Source organism: Rhinichthys klamathensis, unplaced genomic scaffold (assembly GCF_029890125.1).
Source record: "Rhinichthys klamathensis goyatoka isolate OS25496 unplaced genomic scaffold, OSU_Roscu_1.1 h1tg000305l_1, whole genome shotgun sequence".
NCBI classification, from domain to species: Eukaryota; Metazoa; Chordata; class Actinopteri; order Cypriniformes; family Leuciscidae; genus Rhinichthys; species Rhinichthys klamathensis.
The window spans coordinates 913,017-936,109 of NW_026606824.1; the positions used below are offsets into that span (position 1 = coordinate 913,017).

The 23,093-nt window shown below is 45.1% G+C and overlaps 1 protein-coding gene across 1 annotated transcript; it reads left to right on the plus strand.

Annotated features, from left to right (window-relative positions):
• The first annotated feature begins 3,000 nt into the window (after window positions 1-3,000).
• LOC130104226 (uncharacterized) lies at window positions 3,001-4,310 on the plus strand. Its single transcript, XM_056270708.1, has 2 exons — window positions 3,001-4,090; window positions 4,279-4,310. Exons 1-2 carry the CDS (start codon window positions 3,001-3,003, stop codon window positions 4,308-4,310), a joined length of 1,122 nt encoding a protein of 373 aa, XP_056126683.1.
• The last annotated feature ends 18,783 nt before the right edge of the window (window positions 4,311-23,093 follow it).

The following is a 23,093-nucleotide window of genomic DNA, read 5'->3' on the forward strand; positions in this document are numbered from 1 at the left end:
TGGCGCCGGCGGTCCGCCACGCCTGGCACCGAAGGGGTGATGGAGGAACTCACGAGGCTAACCAACGTAGGGCGTGTAGACTTGAAAATCATGCTTCTCCCATTTAATGTTGAATCACGGAAGCTACACCAGTTACTTTTGCCAATAGATTTATTATTTAAATGTGTGTCATGTCAGACAGAGAGAAACAGGCATATAACAATAAGGCTACCGGTGAGGAAGTCTCATTCTAGATTTAACTGTTCCCCATTTGTCTATCTTCTCACCCCATCATCTCTAAGTGTCCTCCTTCCTCTCACCCCCTCATGCCTTATGTTTCTCTGTGGTGGTACAGTAAGATTGAGCTTTTATACATCACAAAGAGTCTTACAGCTTCCTTGTAAGGTAACAAAAATGTTGCTTTGAGCTTCTTAAATTTAGAACACATATGTCATATGTACACGTCATGCTTAAACATGGCACAATCCACTTCCATATTAAGAACTAACCTTGTTGTATACATTAGTGGTACATTTGCATCAGTGGAAACATTCCTTTCCCTGCAAAGAACATGCCAACTGTCTCCGTGAACATTGCATTGCAGACATAGTACCCCTAAGCAAAATATAACTCAAGCAGCTCTCTGCTCAGCACACATGTACAAACACTGTCTGACTTCATAAAAAAAACATTATGAAATTATTATTAAAATGAATAAAGAAAAATAATAAAATTAAAATAAAATAACATTAAACAATATTTTTTTCAGTCTTCAGTCCCTCCACTGGAACTACGACAGTCAGTTCCACACCGTCACTCCACCAGTGGCCACCTAATGAAGTGATAGTGAGGAAAAGGAAAAGCAGACCAAAGAAATAGACAAAAAGGATAGAAGAATAGAAACAGAAAACAAAACAAAACCCCAACCCATGTTATGTCCCCGTATACTATGTGTATTTTAATATCTATGTGTATGTATTTAAAATGAACCCCATTTATCTAAGAAAAGAAAAACTAATAAGTCTTCTGCCCGTGCCTGAACTCGTTAATTAATTAACTCCTTCAGTTCCGTGCTAAAACAAAAAATTTAAATAAACGTTGATGTTAAAGGATCCTATCCCTTGGGGTTGAAAATCAGTAAACGGATGTTCATTGTTTGTGAGGTAGTGTTTCGTAGTGTAGAATGTGTAAAATCTCCTATTTCACTCCGTATATCCCATTCTCGGTTCTATCCATTTTTTATCAAAGGAACATTTCTAAAGTTATCTTTAATTTATATAATTCATTCATTCATCCTCTGTTATCCAGACTTCTTTTGATTTGGCAAAAACAAAGTCTTCATCTTTAAACACCACCATGTCTTGGAATTTTCAATAGCATGTCTTATCTGCAAAAATGAAAACCATGGTAGACATATTAATTCACAGATTCAACCATTACAGACTCAGGATCTAAAACTTTAAAACAATGTTGTCCATAAAGCAACTAACACCAAATTGCTAAAATTAATTAATAATATTTATGTTCTCCATAAAGTTAACGACAATCTCCCTCATGGTCTCAGATAGTTTTTGAAAACTCATTCCCATCAGCTCTTTTGTAAATAATCTCCCCTACTCAGGGTGCTGTCCTCTGACATATTTATATCAAGTAAAGGACACTTGTCACAATGAAATACAAGTCATCCAAGGAATGCGGTTTCTGGTGATCAGGCATGGAGAGCTCACATTTTTCACGGGCAGACTATTGTAACCCTCAATGATGCTGTTGGCCTAACAAACATCTGCTCAACCATACCCATCTCACATAAACACCTCCCTTCAGGGTAGGTGGCCAGTGGCGGTGACCCTCTGCCTTAGGTTGTCCTCTGTTGGCCAAAAGAGAATCTTACCCGTCTTTGAGAAATCACCTCAGTACACTGTAACCACTCCTTCCCATTAGAACATTTTTTAATAGGTATTTTCTGGAACTCAGGAAAGTGCATTCAAGAACCATCAGAGCCATTTGGAATGCCTAATAGTGTAAACACATGGAGACAAATTAATGACAGCATTTCATCACTAAAATCCATTAGACATCTTTAAAACATCAACATAGCAATGCTGAGTTATACTTAGTGAATTTAGTTATTACACCCGTTCATTCAGTGTAATGTTCTGTTACATCAATAACCGAACCATCAGCCCTGTTCATGTTGAAGACAAAGATGAGACAAAGAAGTTACTGGTCATGGGATGAACAAATAAAAAATGTTCACTTCTATCATTCAAGGTAGATTCTCATTTCTAGAAACATTTTACTCCCAATTGAGTTTTAAAATCTCTGTGTCTATAATCTCCAACTGAGACACTGTTCTTTACTATAAATAGCTCTTGACTTATGACACAGGCTAAAATAGCAGATTCTAACTGACTTTGAATGAGAGAAAGAACTCTGAGAGAAAGTCAAGAATGTCTCAGAGTAATTCTGTCATGATTCTGCCATCTAGTTCTTGTTCTTTAATTCTTGAGGCAGGATCATGACAGAACCATGTTTTGTGTGCAAGCACATGGCCTTTGGTTTGGGCCATGTGCTTGTGTTGTCTCGTCCTCTGGCCCCGCCCCCTTGTTATCCTCGTTTTGTCATTATTGTTTCATCAGTGTCACCTGTGCCCTTGTGATTGTCTCCCTTATATAATCTCATTGTGGTTGTTACTTGTTGCTTGTTCGTTTTGTATCCTGTCTGTGAGTAATCCAGTCTAGTGTATTGTCAAGTCAAGCTTATTGTCAGATTTGCTCTATGTTCATTGTCAAGTTCGGCGTCTAGTTATAATCAAGTCTTGTCAGTGTTTGTTTTGCCTTGTAAATGTTCGTTTGCCCCCTTGTGGGTTTTTGTTTTCTGTTTATAAATAAAGCTATGTTTAGAGAATACTGTCTGCGCTTGGGTTCGTATCTGAGACCGTGACAGAACGAACAAGCCATTTTTGAACCCAGCAGGCAGTATGTCCCTTCCCGCCAGACGCCAGTTAGATGACCATGAGCAATGGTGGCAGTCGACTACCGCCGATATGAAGAGGGGCAAGGCTCCGTTTTCTCACCAGGGAGAGAAGTCCCAGAGAATGCCCAGGCCCTGGAGGAGAGGAGGACATTCATGCCGGAGATCCTCCTCAATTCCTACTTCATCGCGGGTCTCAATGCACCTCCTCCTTTGACTGAACGGGAGGGCCTGATCCGGCGCCCGTTCCGTGAAGTGGTGGACCATGTGTGTCGGGAGGAGCTGCAGGGTCCCACTAGGACAATGCCATCTTTCTCACTGCCAGTGATCCCGGAGGGTCGTGTCCTAGCTGTCGCAACGCTTGGGGACCATGTTCTCTCCACCTCGACTCCCGAAACACCTGCCATAGCTGTAAGCCTCCGTGGAAAGAGAGGAAGACGGGTGTCGTGGGAGTCCGCATCGGAGGCCTCTTCTACTGAGTCGGCTTTGCCTGTGGCGGTCCTTCCAGTTTCAGCAACGGCCCCTGCGGTGATCACCTTACCGATCACAAGTCCGGCTATGGCTTCTGCCCCGCGGCCAAGGAGAAAGAGGAGGAAGAGAGCTTCTTGTCCTCAGTCTCCTTCTGGGTCCGTGTTGGCTCTCCAGCCCGCTGCTGCTATTCCTGTCCATGTGGAGGTTAATGGGAAAGTGACTGAGTCCAGCCCTGTCCCAGTTAAGAAGTCCATTCCTGTCCACGCTGAGGTTGATGGGAAAGTGACTGAGTCCAGCCCTGTCCCAGCTAAGGAGTCCATACCTGTCCACGCTGACGGTGTTGGGAAAGTGACCAAGTTGAGCCCTATTCCAGCTAAGGAGTCCAGTCCTGTTCCAGCTTCACAGCCAGCCGCAGCGCCTTTTGTCTTTGTTCCACAGTCGCCTGTTGCACCCCCTGTCTCAGTTCCGTTGCTGGTTCCAGGGTCCCCAGTCTTGGTTCCTGTTACGTCTCCGCTGCCAGCTGCAGCGGCACCTGCTTTGTCCCCTGTTGTTCCCCCGGTCACCCCTGCTACTGTTTTACCCCGGTCTGTCCTCCCCAAGACTGTACCTTATGTGCCTCCGCCCAGACCTGTTCGGTCTCCTTGTCCTCAGCCCTCGCCCACGTCCAGTGAGTCTAAGACTTTTTTCCCACCCGTCCACTCTGGACCTCTGCCTATGAACTCTTTTGTTCCCCCACCCCCCCCCCCCCTCCCTTGTTTGTTATTTTTATTGTGTCACCCAAATCCTGTTATTGTGTATTCTTGTTTGCCATTGTTGTTAACTGTTATGTTTTGTTGGCTTGTGTCTATTTTGCAGTCTGTCATGTCCCGTGTTTGACGTTCCCTTGAGGAGCGTCTGGAAGCCGCTCCTTAAGGGAGGCGTTCTGTCATGATTCTGCCATCTAGTTCTTGTTCTTTAATTCTTGAGGCAGGATCATGACAGAACCATGTTTTGTGTGCAAGCACATGGCCTTTGGTTTGGGCCATGTGCTTGTGTTGTCTCGTCCTCTGGCCCCGCCCCCTTGTTATCCTCGTTTTGTCATTATTGTTTCATCAGTGTCACCTGTGCCCTTGTGATGGTCTCCCTTATATAATCTCCTTGTGGTTGTTACTTGTTGCTTGTTCGTTTTGTATCCTGTCTGTGAGTAATCCAGTCTAGTGTATTGTCAAGTCAAGCTTATTGTCAGATTTGCTCTGTTCATTGTCAAGTTTGGCGTCTAGTTATAATCAAGTCTTGTCAGTGTTTGTTTTGCCTTGTAAATGTTCGTTTGCCCCCTTGTGGGTTTTTGTTTTCTGTTTATAAATAAAGCTGTGTTTAGAGAATACTGTCTGCGCTTGGGTTCGTATCTGAGACTGTGACAAATTCTGCATTTTCAGAACTTTATGATTTCATTCTACTCACTTTTACTCTGACTTAGTCAGAAATTACATGTTTTTCAAATAAACATCTTTATATACACTCACCGGCCACTTTATTAGGTACCCCATGCTAGTAACGGGTTGGACCCCCTTTTGCCTTCAGAACTGCCTCAATTCTTCGTGGCATAGATTCAACAAGGTGCTGGAAGCATTCCTCAGGGAGTTTGGTCCATATTGACATGATGGCATCACACAGTTGCCGCAGATTTGTCGGCTGCACATCCATGATGCGAATCTCCCGTTCCACCACATCCCAAAGATGCTCTATTGGGTTGAGATCTGGTGACTGTGGAGGCCATTTTAGTACAGTGAACTCATTGTCATGTTCAAGAAAACCAATTTGAAATGATTCGAGCTTTGTGCCATGGTGCATTATCCTGCTGGAAGTAGCCATCAGAGGATGGGTACATGGTGGCCATAAAGGGATGGACATGGTCAGAAACAATGCTCAGGTAGGCCGTGGCATTTAAACGATGCCCAATTGGCACTAAGGGGCCTAAAGTGTGCCAAGAAAACATCCCCCACACCATTACACCACCACCACCAGCCTGCTCAGTGGTAACAAGGCATGATGGATCCATGTTCTCATTCTGTTTACGCCAAATTCTGACTCTACCATCTGAATGTCTCAACAGAAATCGAGACTCATCAGACCAGGCAACATTTTTCCAGTCTTCAACTGTCCAATTTTGGTGAGCTCTTGCAAATTGTAGCCTCTTTTTCCTATTTGTAGTGGAGATGAGTGGTACCCGGTGGGGTCTTCTGCTGTTGTAGCCCATCTGCCTCAAAGTTCGACGTACTGTGCGTTCAGAGATGCTCTTCTGCCCACCTTGGTTGTAACGGGTGGTTATTTGAGTCACTGTTGCCCTTCTATCAGCTCGAACCAGTCTGGCCATTCTCCTCTGACCTCTGGCATCAACAAGGCATTTCCGCCCACAGAACTGCCGCTCACTGGATGTTTTTTCTTTTTCGGACCATTCTCTGTAAACCCTAGAGATGGTTGTGCGTGAAAATCCCAGTAGATTAGCAGTTTCTGAAATACTCAGACCAGCCCTTCTGGCACCAACAATCATGCCACGTTCAAAGTCACTCAAATCAACTTTCTTCACCATACTGATGCCCGGTTTGAACTGCAGGAGATTGTCTTGACCATGTCTACATGCCTAAATGCACTGAGTTGCCGCCATGTGATTGGCTGCTTAGAAATTAAGTGTTAACGAGCAGTTGGACAGGTGTACCTAATAAAGTGGCCGGTGAGTGTATATTTATAATTTTCCTTATATATTTTCCCAACTCTCATTCTTTTGGAGTGATTATCTATAATTTTCACCAGCTTGTACTTGTCAATTAACTATACAACTATTATCATAGATCTTTCCTAAAAGTAACTCCTTAACTTCAATCTTATGATCTTATTTTTTATCTCTTGTTCTTTTTAGACAAAACTTAAATTTTGTAACATTAAACAATGATTACTTTTAAACCCACATTAACACCAGACATTTCTATTAAAAAGCTTAGATTGTTTTTCTCTTCAAATACCCGAAGATAATGTTTTGCTATTCATTACTTCCGGTCATTTTACCACTCTCTATGTATACTAGAGAAGCAACAGGCTATTTATATCTCAGTGTGTGTCTAGAGGAGGGTATAGATTCCAAAGGAAGGGGCTGCTCCAATCTCCCCTCTCACTCTCCCTTCTCACTCAGTTGTCTTTTTTATTTTTTTATTTTTTAGTTTAACTCAGATCTGTTTCTTTTCCTTTCTTTTTTCCTAGTTTATCTCAGATAATTTTTCCTTTTCTTCCTTCTTTAAGCTTACTCAGATCAGTATCCTCCTCAAATACCCGAACAGCTCTGCGGTCAAAATCAGAATGCCCGCGATCCTAGCTCTTTTTTTTTTTAATTGATACCCTTCTTCTAAGAGTTCAATCCTCTGCGTATTTAAGTTTTAGGATCTATTCCGCCACTTTAAACCGCTATAAATCACTGCTTGTCACACTATCCTCGTCTTCTTCTGAAACGATTCTTCGTGTATTGGATATATTTTAGAGATCTGCCCTTTATCGCAATCTCGCCATATTCCAACCACCTTACAAGCTAATTGCTAAATCGCCTTACAGCTAATTCTATATGGTCTTCTTTCTAAAAAAGATCCACTGTTTTACCCCAGAATTGTTCAAATATTTTAGAGGTCTACTTTTCGGAGAAACTCAAATAAGCCAAATTAAATTGAATTACTTAATTTAATTCCATTTTCTGAATTTTTTATTTTATTTTTATGCCTGACACATATATTCTTTGGCAACACACCTGGTACTTTAAATAACACAGTTCTTTTAAAGCAGTCTCAGTCAATGTCTCAAATCATCAGGCAGACTTAGAACTATTTTAGAATAGGAAAAGTCTTACCTGAAATGAATGAGACAAATGCCTGAAGATGCAATCCTGTTCGATCGTGACGCCAAATGTAGACTTGAAAATCATGCTTCCCCCATTTAATGTTGAATCACGGAAGCTACACCAGTTACTTTTGGCAATAGATTTATTATTTAAATGTGTGTCATGTCAGACAGAGAGAAACAGGCATATAACAATAAGGCTACCGGTGAGGAAGTCTCATTCTAGATTTAACTGTTCCCCATTTGTCTATCTTCTCACCCCATCATCTCTAAGTTTCCTCCTTCCTCTCACCCCCTCATGCCTTATGTTTCTCTGTGGTGGTACAGTAAGATTGAGCTTTTATACATCACAAAGAGTCTTACAGCTTCCTTGTAAGGTAACAAAAATGTTGCTTTGAACTTCTTAAAATTAGAACACATATGTCATATGTACATGTCATGCTTAAACATGGCACAATCCTCTTCCATATTAAGAACTAACCTTGTTGTATACATTAGTGGTACATTTGCATCAGTGGAAACATTCCTTTCCCTGCAAAGAACATGCCAACTGTCTCTGTGAACATTGCATTGCAGACATAATACCCCTAAGCAAAATATAACTCAAGCAGCTCTCTGCTCAGCACACATGTACAAACACTGTCTGACTTCATAAAAAAAAAAAACATTATGAAATTATTATTAAAATGAATAAAGAAAAATAATAAAATAAAAATAAAATAACATTAAACAATATTTTTTTCAGTCTTCAGGGCGCCAACGGAGCGAAAGACGCACGTATCCGGCTGAGGCACGGAGTGGCGTAGCAAGCCGACACAACCTATTCCCTCGCACCACTGGCCGTAGCGAGTACTCGGGAGGAAACAGGTTCCACACGTAGGCTATAGAACCTAGGCGAACGTGTTCGGTGTCGCCCACCCCGCAGCTCTACAAATGTCTGTCAGCGAGGCGCCTTGAGCCAACGCCCAGGAGGCGGCAACATCTCTCGTAGAGTGAACACGCAACCTGGGAGGACAAGGCTCACCCGTAGCTTCATACGCTTGGGTGATAGCATCCACTAACCAGTGAGCTAACAGACAAAGAGCTGATCTGAGGTCCTGAAGCTTTGCGTTCTGTCAATGTAAACCCGCAGGGCGCGGACTGGACAGAGAAAGGCTAGGGCTGGGTCTGCCTCCTCCTGGGGCAGCGCTTGCAGGTTCACTACCTGATCCACGAAGGGAGTGGTAGGAACCTTGGGCACATATCCGAGCCGGGGTCTCAATATCACACGAGAAAAGCCGGGCCCGAACTCTAGGCATGATTCGTCGACCGAAAAAGCCTGCAGATCCCCGACCCTCTTAAAAGAGGCCAATGCCAACAGGAGCGCTGTCTTAATGGACAGGATATTCAGCTCCACTGTCAGCAAAGGCTCAAAGGGAGGACTTTGAAGAGCTCTCAGTACCAGAGCTAGGTCCCAAGAGGGTACAGAGTGCAAAACACGAGGTGGATTTAACCTCCTAGCACCCTTGAGGAATCTGATGATCAGGTCGTGCTTACCTTCTACTACATCGTGATGTACAGCTATTGCAGCAACATGCACTTTGGGGGGGGAGGGAGACAGCCTTCGCTCCAACCCATCTTGTAGGAAGGAAAGCACGACTCTGATCGGCAAGTTCGTGGGTCCTCCTGGTGGGAGGAACACCACTCGACGAATAGGTTCCACTTCAACGCATAGAGGCGCCTCGTAGAGGGGGCTCTAGCAGAAGTGATGGTGTTTACCACTGACTGTGGTAGATCACCTAGAACCTCCGCGTCCCGTCCAGGGACCAGACATGGAGTTTCCAGAGGTCTGGACGCAGGTGCCATAGAGTGCCCTGTCTCCATAGAGGTCCTTCCTCAGAGGAATCGGCCAAGGAGGGGCTGTCGTGAGGAGCATGAGTTCCATGAACCAAGTCCTGGTGGGCCAATACGGCGCCACTAACAGGACCTGCTCCTCGTCCTCCCTGACCTTGCACAGTGTCTGTGCAAGAAGGCTCACTGGGGGAAACGCATACTTGCGCAGGCCTCGGGGCCAGCTGTGAGCCAGGGCGTCCGTGCCGAGGGTCCCCTCGGACAGGGAGTAAAACCACTGGCAATGGGTCGTGTCCGGAGAGGCAAACAGGTCTGCCTGTGCGACTCCGAAAACACTCCAGATCAGCTGAACCGCCTGGGGATGGAGTCGCCTTTCTCCTGTCAGGGGAGGCAACCGTGAAAGCTTGTCTGCCACACGGTTGAGCTCCCCTGGAACATGAGTGGCGCGAAGCGACCTCAGATGCTTCTGACTCCATAGGAGGAGGTGGGAGGCGAGTCGCGACATGCGGCGGGAGCGTAGACACCTTGTCGGTTGATGTACGCAACGGTCGCAGTGCTGTCCGTACGGACCAGTACGTGCTTGTCTTTGAGAAGCCCCTTGAGACGGCACAAAGCCAAGCGTACTGCTTGCAACTCTAGGCAGTTGATATGCCAATGCAGCTGGGGCCCCGTCCACAGACCCGAGACTGCATGCCCTTTGTACGTGGCCCCCCACCCCATGGCAGAGGCATCTGTGAAAACCACAGCATAACTGGAAACCTGGACTAGGGGCACTCCGGCCCGTAGAAACGCAGGATCCGACCACAGGGAGAAGGTTTGGCGACAGTGCGGGGTTACTTTGACCCGGAACGTGCCGCTCTGCCACGCCCACCTCGGGACTCGATCGTGAAGCCAGTGCTGGAGCGGTCTCATATGTAACAGGCCGAGCGGCGTTACTACGGCTGCGGCTGCCAAATGCCCCAGGAGCCTCTGAAATTGTTTCAGTGGAACCGCTGTCCTGCCTCGAAAAGACCTGAGGCAGGTGAGCACTGACTGGACGCGCTCCTCCGTGAGGCGCGCGGTCTGGGCGACCGAGTCCAACTCCATACCAAGATAAGAGATCCTCTGCATGGGGCAGAGTTTGCTCTTGTCCCAGTTGACCTGAAGCCCCAACCGGCTGAGGTGCTGAAGCACCATGTCCCTGTGATCACACAACACATCTCGCGAGTGAGCCAGAATGAGCCAGTCGTCGAGATAGTTGAGAATACGAACGCCTTGTTCTCTCATGGGAACAATGGCCGCCTCCGCGACTTTCGTGAAGACGCGGGGCGACAGGGCCAGCCCGAAGGGTAGGACTTTGTACTGATACGCTCGACCCTCGAAAGCAAACCGTAGAAATGGTGTCGAGGGAGAATCGAGACGTGAAAGTACGCGTCCTTCAGGTCGATCGCTGCAAACAAATCCTGGGGACGGATGCATTCGAAAATGCGCTTCTGCGTGACCATTTTGAACGGGAGTTTGTGCAGGGCCCGATTCAAAACTCGCAGGTCCAGGATTGGTCGTAACCCACCGCCTTTCTTGGGTACAAAGAAGTAGGGGCTGTAAAACCCGGACCTCATCTCGGCAGGAGGGACCGGCTCTGCTATCTGCAAGCTGGGGAGAGGGGAACGGGAGTGGTGCAGCTCGGGGGCGGCACGCACTGCCATTCTGACCCTCTCGGACGGAGGAAATTGGTCTTATTATACTGCCAGTCTCGACCGTGAGGGGAAATGAGGAACGAGGCCCGGGGGCATCGAGTCCTGGTTTCCCCTCACCCAGCGAGAGACGAGAGTGACAAGGCCGCAGCCCTCACTGCCATCTGAGCGCTGGGGCCCGTGAACGACTCAGAGGAAGTGGACTGCTCAAACTTTGGGTACCGCTGATTACAGGAAAACCAGCGGCGGAACAGAAACGAAATTCTCCACCCGGCCCTCCCCAGGGGGAAGGAGTGGTGATGACACGCACTCCCAAAGAGCAGATCGTCACATTCTCTGGGTCGCTCCTCTCAGGGTTGTTTCCCTTCCCTTTACTGGAGGAAAACAAACTCCGAGCGGGCTGGTTTTGAGGTGATTCTGGACCACCAGTGTGGACATCGTCTAACCGAGGGCCAGTGCTCTGACTAATCACGGTCAGTCACTAAGCACAGCTCAACCCGAGTTAGAACTACGCACATGCAGTGGTAGTGAGAGAGGAAAAACTTCTGCAGATTTAGGCATGTTTGGCTTGCCATATTGGCACCAAAATGCTTCCATACTGCCAAAATTCTTCACACACATCCAGGCACTTTAGAACAGCCCAGGAACGTGTGGCTGTTAAGTCTGAATCTTCAGCATGAGCACACCCCATTATAGTAGGAACTCAGCATCATTTTCAGAGTATAACAGCCCTCTCTCCGATGTAGCGATCGACATCTGTCCTCCCTGGGGCCCCGAATGAAATGCCTGGTCCCTCATGAGAAGGACCAGAAACCCATCCGAAAGCCTCGACGGCACACGGCACGCTGAACGGCTCCAGCCTTTACGAGAAAGGGGAGACGAACAACGTGCCGACGTGGTCATGCACTCCTAAGAGAACATGAACCACCCACGAACGCAGTCTCAACACACTGATTAGGCATGTGAAACCGTGATTGTGGCCGTCAACCAGGCATGCAAGATAGTGAACGTGGCCATCGCTTCGATGACACACGGCACGCTGGGCGCTCAAGCCTTCAGGCAGGCGAACAACGTGCCGACGTGGTCATGCTCTCATAAGAAAGCATAAACCACCCACGAACACAGTCTCAGCATGTTTGCGATGCGCTAGAGGAGTGAGTGGTTCGTCCTCACTGAAACCCTCAGATCACCAATGTTATTCGCCAAAGCAGCCCTCCTCTGGTGCGCCAGAAGAGAAACTAGATCGGGAAATAAGCAAAGGGACTCACCTCATAGAGGCACGCGAGTCTAGATCTTGGCCGCACATCTTGAGCGCCGAATGACGCGCGCTGGGTTGCCGTGACAACCCGCGCTGTCAGCCGGCGCTCGACGGCACACGGCACGCTGAGCGGCTCAAGCCTTTACGAGAAAGGGGAGACGGACAACGTGCCACATGAACCACCCACGAACGTAGTCTCACACACTGATTAGGTATGTGAAACAATGAAAGTGGCCGTCAAATAAGGACAGGAAACGATCGCATCCAGAAACACACAAGTGAAACGTCATCCTGAAAAGGACGCGATCTTCACTCGTGTTGCTCTTTCAGGAAGAAAGTACTCTCTCTATCGTGCTGAAGCACACAGGGACCCAACGCGGCAACACAGCGGGGAAACTGCAAGCCCACTGTGCGCACTCAACCGTTTACCAGCTGTGAAAACAGCTTTTGAATTAACAGCATATAGACGCAGCCGGCAGACAGGAAACCGCACGGTCGCTGAAACGCCATCTCACCAACACAGAGAGATCCCCTCCCGAAACAGCAGACTCGTAGTCGTAAGAAAAATAAATTTATTAAAGCTCACTCACTCAGAGAGGACACAATCGGACGGCTCCGAAGCTACCCGCATTGGTAGGCGGGTCCCGGAATGCAAATCTTGCATGGCAATTTTCATTGGCTCGTTTTAATTCACTCGAAGGCAATTGGTCTCCCTAGCGTGATCCCAATTCGTCAGGGAACTCCCCGACGACACGTTGGAGTTCCCAGGACGAAAGGGAACTTTTATTTTTAAGTTTTTCAATAACCATGCCTAAATAATATTCTCTCAAAAATACAAACATGTACATACATGTTGCTCACAGATTATGGTAGCCCCGTTTGTCCTATATAGAGTGAATTTACACCTTTGCCATTAACATGTTTATAAATAACTGAAAAAAGCACAAATATCAGTGCAAGTCAAAACATCCCAAGGGCCCCAAAAACCCCATGGTCCCCAGAGGGTTAAAGACTCCATTTGTCCATTATTTATTTCTAAAGAAACACGACAATGTATAAAGGGCTCCATTACCTTCTATGTTACATTATGGCCCCGTAGAAACAGATTTTGTAAAAATAGGCTAACGATTGCTCATAACCACTCGACTCTCTGTCGCGCTGTACAGAAATTACCGTACAGAAAGGAGGAGAAGCTCGCAGGCAATCGGGGGGACGTCCCGTCAAGGAAGAAGCTCATAGATAATGAGTCCATAAAAGCAACGGAATACTTACTCCTGCTCACTCACGCCAAAGAACTCTTTGCTCAAGTTCCCTGTCTCTGCAAGATTAACGTTGGCAATTTTCACGCACAGCTACTAGAAGATTTTCGCCTGTCAGACAGGTTGCTCACGTCATCAAGCTTAGTTTGAGTCGGTTTGAGTCTGCGCGTCAGGAACGGAAGTGCTAAAAAATCGCTAAAAATGGGCTTCAACTGTCTCAACTGAGTTCCAATGAGATGGCTCTGTCCACTTCTTATACTGTCTATGGTCTAAACCGGTTCGCGAATCAGTTTGAATGTTCTGTTCAGTTTCCTGCACGCACTGAATCGTCTCGGAGTCGTAACAGGAAGATTTAAGAACATCAAGAGCGTTGTATGAAGTGGCGGTCCACAGTCTACAGTACAGTCTAGAAAGTAAATCAGCAAATGCATCATATTTTTTGCCAGCGATGAAGATTGAACATCTTCGTTTGTTACTTCGTAAGCTGTCTGTGAATGAATTATTCCACACGACGATACATTCAAATTCATTTCATTACATTCAGGTAATACATTTTACAACCAAACAGATTATTACGCCATGGCCCATATAGTAGAGGTCTTCACGGGTCCACTTGGATCCGAAAACCCGGGGTTCGGGTCCAAAACTCCGACGAGTGTCTCGGACACGGGTCGGGTTCGGTATTAGTGGCCTCGGGTCTCGGGTAATTTAAAATAAATATGCCTTTTCCAAATGGACCCGAGAAGACCCAAATTCTTTTAAACTATGTTGGGCATTTAAGAAAATTGCAGTATTTAAAACAACTCTATGACACCGTTCTCTCACTTTTTCTAAGTGAGAGAGCGAATCCGCGCTTCTACGTGCAAATGGGCTATAAGCATAAGCACGGTTGCCTCCGCATTTATTTACTCAGTTGCTCGCTCCACATAAACCAACCCCTCCCTTTGCCAAGAAGAACTAGTGCGCCATCATGTGGATGGATGTTTGACTAAATGCAAGTATTTGAATTGTCGTTTAGCCAGGCCTGTCAATCAATTTTAAAAATACGGGACACTGTCAGAAAACCATGGAGGCGATAACAGAAATTGCGAAAAATGTCAGGGAAAACGAATGGTGGTTCTAATCCTCGTATGGACCGGTAAATAACATTATGCCAAATTTTATAGGACGTAATGGGTTACAGTGATGTGTGATTGACATTTTAGCACTTCAGCGCGCTTACACTTGCGCGTCTATGTTAAGTGCATTTTTGAGAAACGCAGGGCTGCAGGCTGTGCACAATATAAATGCCGTTTATGTTCGGGTCCAGTCGGGTTCTAAAGGAAATGCCGTCAGGTCGGGTCGGACTCGGGTCTAATTTTATCGGGTCTGTCTCGGGTCGGGTTTTTCTTTAAAAAAAATTATTTATGCACGTCGGGTTCGGGTACAGTAGTGATTCGGGTCGGGTACAGTTTTTAGGACCCGAGAAGACCTCTACCATATAGCACTACTACAAAGTATGACATTATCTACAAAGTATGGCATTACCCTTTTTTTGGACATATACATTACTTCATACATTAAATAAGCTATCATCGTCAAGTTTATGATGTACACACACAATGTGTGTATTGCGCAGTGGCGTGCGAACTCGACTTGAAAACGAATGCCTTTGCCTGCCTTATTAGACTCAGTTAAAAGATGCTTTCATAAATATAGCCTACATTTAAATACATTTTGGAGAACAGACAGAAGAAGATCCGTGTATTTGATCGTTGTTTCTTGTTTGTGTTGGGCATGACATGACTGCGAGCATGTGAAGAGTTTTAACACTTTCTAATCTGTGTCAATGGTTCCCATCCCTTTACATGTGAATGCAAAACTCCATAGAGTCACTTTATTCCGACATTGTCTAATAATCCAAATGTAGTTGTATAAGTTACTATACTATTATACAAACCAAAGGACAGGCAATGATTTTCGGGCTACAGATATAATTTACAGATATACAGAAATAATGTTTGTCTCTTCTGTTTTTGTTGCAAATATAGCTTATCTAATTATGCTGATAATAGTCATTTAAATGAAAAAATATCTAAATAATATCATGTTATATATACACTACCGTTCAAAAGTTTGGGGTCAGTGAGAATTTTATTTTTATTTTTTGGAGGAAAGAAATCAATACTTTTATTTATCAAGGACAGTAAAGACATTTATAATGTTACAAAAGATTCTATTTCAAACAAATGCTGTTCTTTTGAACTTCCTATTCATCAAAGAATCCTAAAAAAAAAAAAAAAAAAAAACTGTACAACTGACAGACCAACAACTGTTTCAACATTGATAATAATAATAAATGTTTCTTGAGCATCAAATCCTCATATTATACTGATTTGTGAAGGATCATTTGACACTGAAGACACTGACACTGGTGATGCTGAAAATTCAGCTTTGATCACAGGAATAAATTACACTTTCTATATATTCACACAGAAAACAGCTGATTTACTCTGGAATAATATTTAATACTATAACTGGTTTTTGTTGTATTTTTAATCAAATAAGCGCAGCCATGGTTAGCAGAAGAGAATTCTTTTAAAAGTATTTAAAATCGACCCCAAACTTTTGAACGGTAGTGTATATATATATATATAGGCCTATGTGATCCAAAGTAACTAGTAACTAACTACTTGAGTAGTTTTTTCATTGGATACTTTTTTACTCTTACTCAAGTAACTTTTAGGATTATTACTTTTACTTTTACTTTGAGTAAATATTTCTATAAGTACTTGTACTTTTACTTGAGTGCAGTTTTTGGATACTCTACCCACCTCTGCTCAAATGTTAGAATATTTAAACATATTTCAAACCCATTTTATACTTTTTTAGCAAACGTACAGATAGGTAGCTATATGGCTAGCTAACTTACCTTTGATGATTTGAGTAGCCTTTAGTTTTTCCCATTGAGTATTTTCGTGCAATACCAGAGTCCGGAAACATGTCAGCTACACACTTGTTGAAGTCGTCGTGGAAGGAGAAAGTAATGTTGTTTTTGGCACACAGCATTGCCATTTTTACCTCTGCACGTGTGACCTGGTCTGCATCGGTGGCATTTCTCGTCACGAATGCTGACATCGCCTGGGCATGTTTTTGTGCCTCTAGCCCGTGCTTGTGCTTGCCGGATTTCTTGTGCTTACATACATCATTCCTTCCCCTGTGTGAGATGCTAAAGTCGCAGTTACAAAACTAACAAAACGCATGACTGTCCCCCACGCTGCTCCTCTTCAGAAAAGTAAATTCGCTGTCCCAATGATTGCGGTATTACATGAGGGATTTGGTTTTTTGGCAGGAGTGCCTTCTGTCTCTGTCATGGCGTCCATCATCCGTCCCTGTTTTTTTGGGGGGTTTTTGCGTTGTCACTCATCATCTGATCTGACCTCACACACTAACCTCGCGACAACTGCCACCTACAGTACCTGTAGTAGGCTACTGCAGGTGGCAGTTATCGCGAGGCTAGTGACAGAGCTCAGATTGGGAATGTTTTTTTATTCTATTTTACTCCGCCGGGCCCAGGGTATTTTTTAATAACGCAGGTTAAAATACGGGAGATTTTCGGGAAAATACTAATACGGGAGGACGGCTGGAAAGAAGGGTAAAATACGGGACTTTCTCGGCCAAAACGGGATACTTGACAGGTGTGTTGATGTCTGTGGGGACCCCCCACCGACGGCCATGCTATGACCATAGCCTGCTATGCCTTTACTCTCCCAACAGAGTCAGACTGTATTTTCTTCAGTCCAACTCAGAAGAAAGCTGCAACTTTACCATCACTGAATGGGCAGCCAACTCTTCCGACTTCCTCACTCCTTGGTTGCCTGCGTGGCCTCTCCGGCCCAGGGCCGGCAGGTCACAATCTGCATGTGCTCAGCCATGTGCTCATGGAGAGAGAGAGAAAACCTTCATACAGAACAGAGTCGAACTACTCATGCAAGTTCATCATATCTTCTTCATCCAATGGAGAAGAAAACGATTGCAACTTCAATGTATGACACTAAGGAAACATCAACATCCTTTTCCAAGATGCAATGGCTGCAAATGCCATGCAAGTATATACATTTAATGAGGTACTCTGAAAATGCTGATGGTTGTTTTCATACTTAACCCTCTGGGGACGGATTGGGCAGTACCGGTCAAAATGGCATACTTTTACAAATGTGTAATTATCTTAAAAACTATTAATGATAGAGAGGTGCGGTCTTTTTTACCATCTTCCTCAGATTCCGCTGAAAACAGTGATAACTTACCCGGCTTGCAAATATACACACTTCCTTGTTGCGCAATACCACTATGTAAAAGGCCAATGAAATCGATGTTGTTTGGCAGATTCCGCGAACAACAACGAATGGAAAAATTGCCGATGGAGAAATATTTTTCTTAACCAATCAGAGGAAGGTTACCATGACGTTTCTAGCAAATCAGAGGACTCTGTAGCCTTGCAAGGGGTGGTACTATATACAGTGGTGTAGTGCAGGGTATACGCAGGTATACGGTGTATACCCACTTCTTTTTCAGTCGGCATTGCGTATACCCACTTCTAAATCCCCTCTGATGCGTATCATTTAGTTGCTAATCCAATCTTGTGAATAAAAAACACCCAGTCAGGGTCGTACCCCTAATATTAACTCTAATTTGTTGCTGCAATGATTCTCCCATCGCGACGATAATTGAGCCTCTCATCTGATCTGCTTTAGCACTCACCCGCTCGTCAATGTCAAAATGTTTGAGACCAAAGCAAGCAGGATTTTTGTTCACAGAAGCGCGAGCCGAGCGCTAATCCCAACGCGACGCTTCACTTCAGTTAACGATCATACAGTGCGAGATAAGATGCAAGTAGCTAAAATATACGGCTGTTTTTCGATAGAAGTTTTAAATGACCGACAGAAATAATCAGTTTGATCAAAGACAGTGGGAATTATAAGCTCAATTTAACAACACAAGCACCCTATTAAATATATTGCCATTATTATTGTATAAACATATTTGTATAAGTTTTCCTCGAATGTTTTCGACTTTTCACTGTTTGTATCACTCCGCTTGTTTGTGTTTGCGCAACTTGCATCATTAAGCCAGAAGGCGGCGACAAGTGAATGTCTTTATGAGTGAGCAATTGAACAATTAATTAAATGAACCGATTAGTCCAAAAACATCGATTAATTTAGGAAAGAAAAAGTAGCTGAAACTGGAAATGGAAGCTTTAGCTTAAGTTCTGTCAGGAAGACTCAATCAGCGCGCCATGTATTACCTCATCCCTATCCAATCAGGTGTTAACAGTCCCAGTATATAAGATTGATACTTACACTTGTCTGAGTTCGCAGATGCTGACGCTGCCATTCATTTGCTCGCGATCAGTTGCGTACCGCCATGTCTCAGGTAACTCAAATTGTCTGTGACTATTCTGAATCTGACGACGAATTCGTCCAGCCACCGTCTACTACTGCACGGCGCAGTACACGTATTCAGCGCCGCGACTCTCTATGGACGCTCTCGTCTTCGGACATCATAACCAACTCCCTCGAAGCAGCTGGTATTCCCTTTAACCACGACTTGTCCAGGGAGGATCTGGTTCTCTTGGCCCAGAATACTCTGGGCAATCCTCCTAATCCAACGGATCAATCTTCTTCTACAAGTACTCCGTCAACTCAGCCAAAACAAGCAGGCCGGAAGAGAACAGCGAAATCTTCTTCAACCCCTTCAGCAAAAAGATCCTTGCAGCAAGCCCGGGCTTCTTCTCCTGTTGACACCGCTGATCGTGCAGATCCAAACGATCTCCTCATCCAAGCAGTACAAAGCCTCTCACAAACCGTCAAAGGATTAGAATCAAAGATGGCGAAGTTTGAAAATACTTTCGTTAATCCTCTCATCAGCCCGAGCCCCGCCATAAACGTTTCAGTCATTCCTCAGGCCGGTCCTTCTTTTGCCGGATCCAGCGATCCATTGAGCATGCCTTCATCTCACCAGCAAGCCCTTCCTTCAACGAACCAAAATCCATTTCTGGATGTTCCTGCTCCTCTCTCAACTCCAGCTTTTAATCTCGCCATCACCAGCTCAATCATTTGGTAGGCGATTTGTTTCACCAGCCGCCGACACTGTGTCTTCTAATGTCAGAACCAATATCATTCAAGGTGAGGACATTAATTTTGCTTCTCTACTACTTCCTTCGCCTGCAGCAGACAGGAAAATGGTTGACTGCGGTGACGTGGCAGTCTTTCTCAAGACATCCGATCCCAGATTGCAACGCAATCTTTCTTTTTCTGAATTCGTTATCGCTTTTAGCATCTTCAAAAACATTCTGTGTCAGACATTTCCCGATAGAAGGGAAGAGCTCGACCTTTATTTAGCTATGATGCCTGACTTTAACCAAAGGTACGGGGGCACCCTCTTCTATGAATACCACAAGTCATTCTCCGCTAAATCTGCATCTTTTATCACGCTGTACAATTCAAAACTAGACTGGTCTGTCACTGACTCCGAACTGCTCATTTGCCATTTCGGCGGTCAAAAAACTCTGGCTTGCTCTATTTGTAGCTCTCACGGACATTCTGCTCCATTTTGCCCTAAAGCTTTCACCAGCGACACGACAAATGCTGTCCGTGGTGCTGAAAAAGTAAGGCCCTTTCATGATGGCCGCATTGGCTCACTCTGTCCCAAATTTAAGTGATTCGATTTTACTCGACGAAGGCTGTCTGTCCGATCTCAAATTTTGGACTCGCTTGCTGAATAACTGGAACGGGATTTCCTCTTTCTATAATGACGCTCTCGAATCATCCGCTGATTTACAATTATTCTCCGAGGCTGCCCCTTCCATCGGGTTCGGCGTCTTTTTTCAAGGCCAATGGGTCGCCGAAAAATGGCCAAAAGATTTTCCTAAATCTGATTCTGGCTCAATCTCTTCTGCGTTCTATGAGATTTATCCTCTCGCCGTCGCCAGCGTCATCTGGGGTTCGGCATGGACGCGCAAACGCATCTTGCTGTTTTGCGATAACGAAGCGACCGTTGCTATCATTAATAAAGGCAGATCTTCTTGCCCTAAGATCATGCCTTTCCTGAGACGCCTAGTATGGCAATCTGTCGTCTTTAATTTCATAATTAAAGCGGCTCACATTCCTGGTCACCATAACACTATTGCTGATGCGCTATCTCGTTTTCGTTTTCAGGCTTTCAGACAGCTCTGCCCTTCAGCCAATACCGATCCAACACCATGCCCTCCCCTAGCAGCCATAATGCTAAATTAGGAGAGTTGCTCAGCTCGGCTAGACGCTTTATCTCACTGGGTGTCGCTCCCTCCACACTTAAAGCTTACATTTCAGCATGGTCCGCTTTCGTTATGTTTTGTTTTTCCATGCATATTCAGTTATTTCCCATTTTGATTTCGACCGTTTGCTCTTTTTTAGTTTTCAATTTTGAAAATCGCAACCTTAAAATTTCTTCTTTACGTAGGTTGCTCGCTGGTATTCAATTCCATGCTAAATACTTCGATCCTAATTTTCCAAGTCTCTTCTCGGCATATTCCGTCCGATTATTACTTAAAGGCTTAGCTAAATCCTCTACTAAAACACCAGACAAACGCTTGCCAATTACATTGCCTTTATTGCACAGGCTTATTACTTCTCTTCGGAACGGTCTCTTTTCTACCTATTCAAACATTCTGCTTGAGGCTGTTTTTCTATCAGCTTTCTATGGTTTCATGCGTGCAGGTGAATTCACCTCAGAAACCAAAAATTTCGATCCTGCCCGTGGTATTTCTTTTTCCGACCTTCGCTTTTCACCTGATTTCTTCACTCTCTTTCTTAAACACTCTAAGACCGACTCTCAAGGCTCGGGTGTCACAATAACTATTTCAAAGATTAATAACACTTTCTGTCCCTTTCTCTCCATGATTAAATTTCTTCTCCTCTACTCCCAGTCACGCCTCTTTATTCATTCTTACTAACGGAGCACCTCTCTCCAAAACCTGGTTTAGGACTCATTTAGTTTCTGCCCTCAAAAGCTGCTGTTTACCCCCCTCCCTTTATACCGGTCATTCGTTCCGGATTGGGGCAGCCACCACAGCAGCCGAACGAGGAGTGTCTACATCAGCTATCAAAATAATGGGAAGATGGTCTTCCTCAGCTTTCGAATCCTACATAAGAACTGATTCAAAAATTAGCATTGAAGCCCAGCAAGCTCTCCATTAATAATCCAGGTAAATCCTCTTGCAACTACTGGTGGTGGTGGTACTACGTTATCCACTTGAGTGCAGTTCAATTTGCACTATCTGATAACGCCCCTCTGTACTCGTCTCTGTGTTTGTGTTTTGTCCCGCGGTGTCTCCGCTCGTCTTCTGTCTTTATGTGATCCTCCTCGGCCACTAGTCTAGCCGTGGTCCGTGCAGGCTATCATAGCTTTGTCCTTACGGTCCATCGCGGCCTGGTCTGTCTGGTCTAGTGGCCTTGTTTCGTGAATATTGTCTTTCATGTGGCATTAGCGGACGGTGTGGCTCCTAAGCGGTCTCGTCTCTGTGGTCTCCCATGGCCGTGTGGCCTATCGTGGCCTTGTCCTCTAAGGTCCATCGTGGCCTAGTGACCTCTAGGGGTCTTGGTTTTATGTGGCTCTATGGCCGTGTCTATGATTAGCTCGTTATGTGTGGCATATTGAAGCCTGTCCTACTTGTGGCCATCCGTGGTCTGTGGTCCATCGCGACCTTCTGTGTGGCTTAGTAGCTCTGTCTTATAGGTTTGTCTTCATGTGGCATTAGCGGCCGGTGTGGCTCCTAAGCGGTCTCGTCTCTGTGGTCTCCCATGGCCGTGTGGCCTACCGTGGCCTCGTCCTCCAAGGTCCATCGTGGCCTAGTGACCTCTAGAGGTCGTGGTTTTATGTGGCTCTATGGCCGTGTCTATGATTAGCTCGTTATGTGTGGCATATTGAAGCCTGTCCTACATGTGGCCATCCGTGGTCCGTGGTCCATCGCGACCTTCTGTGTGGCTTAGCAGCTCTGTCTTATAGGTTTGTCTTCATGTCGTCTCTGTGGTCTCTCATGGCCGTGTGGCCCACCATGGCCTTTTTCTATATGTGGCTATCAGGGCCTGCGGTCAAGCTGACCTTGTGTTTATGTGGTCTATCATGGCCTGTGGTCAAGCTGACCTTGTGTTTATGTGGCCTATCATGGCCTGTGGTCAGGCTGACCATGGGCCCTATCTTGCACTCGGCGCAAATGACTTTGTACACTGACGCATGTATCATTCCTATTTTGCACCCGCGCAAAGCAGGCTTTTCCCTCCACAGACACACGTCAGTTAACTAAGAAATACACTTGCGCTCCCCGGGGCGGTTCAGCGCAAAGAGGAGGCGTGTTCCGGCGCAAACTTTCCCTCATGCTATTTTGCTGTTCTATAAAACAAATGCGCCACTGACCAGAAAAAACAAAGTCTAAAGTCTGTGGCGCGTTGCGCGTTGTTCATTATGCTATTTTAAGGGCGCATGCTTGGCCATAATCAATGTAGCGTGTACACAACGCGCATACACTTTGATTCTCTTATCTAAGCAGCAGTTTTCATTTTTGCAAATCATACATTATTACGATAGATAGATAGATAGATAGATAGATAGATAGATAGATAGATAGATAGATAGATAGATAGATAGATAGATAGATAGATAGATAGATAGATAGATAGATAGATAGATAGATAGACAATTTATTATAAAAGCATACATGTAGCTTACACATTTACCCAAATTATCATACGCCTGTTTAACAGAAGTTAATTTGGA

Excerpts from the sequence above, each read along its gene's own strand:
- LOC130104226 (XM_056270708.1), top strand. The coding sequence starts at position 3,001 with ATGGTGGCAGTCGACTACCGCCGATATGAAGAGGGGCAAGGCTCCGTT. Across the intron at positions 4,091-4,278 it reads TCAGCCCTCGCCCACGTCCA|TCTGTCATGTCCCGTGTTTG; the intron begins GTGAGTCTAAGA and ends TCTATTTTGCAG.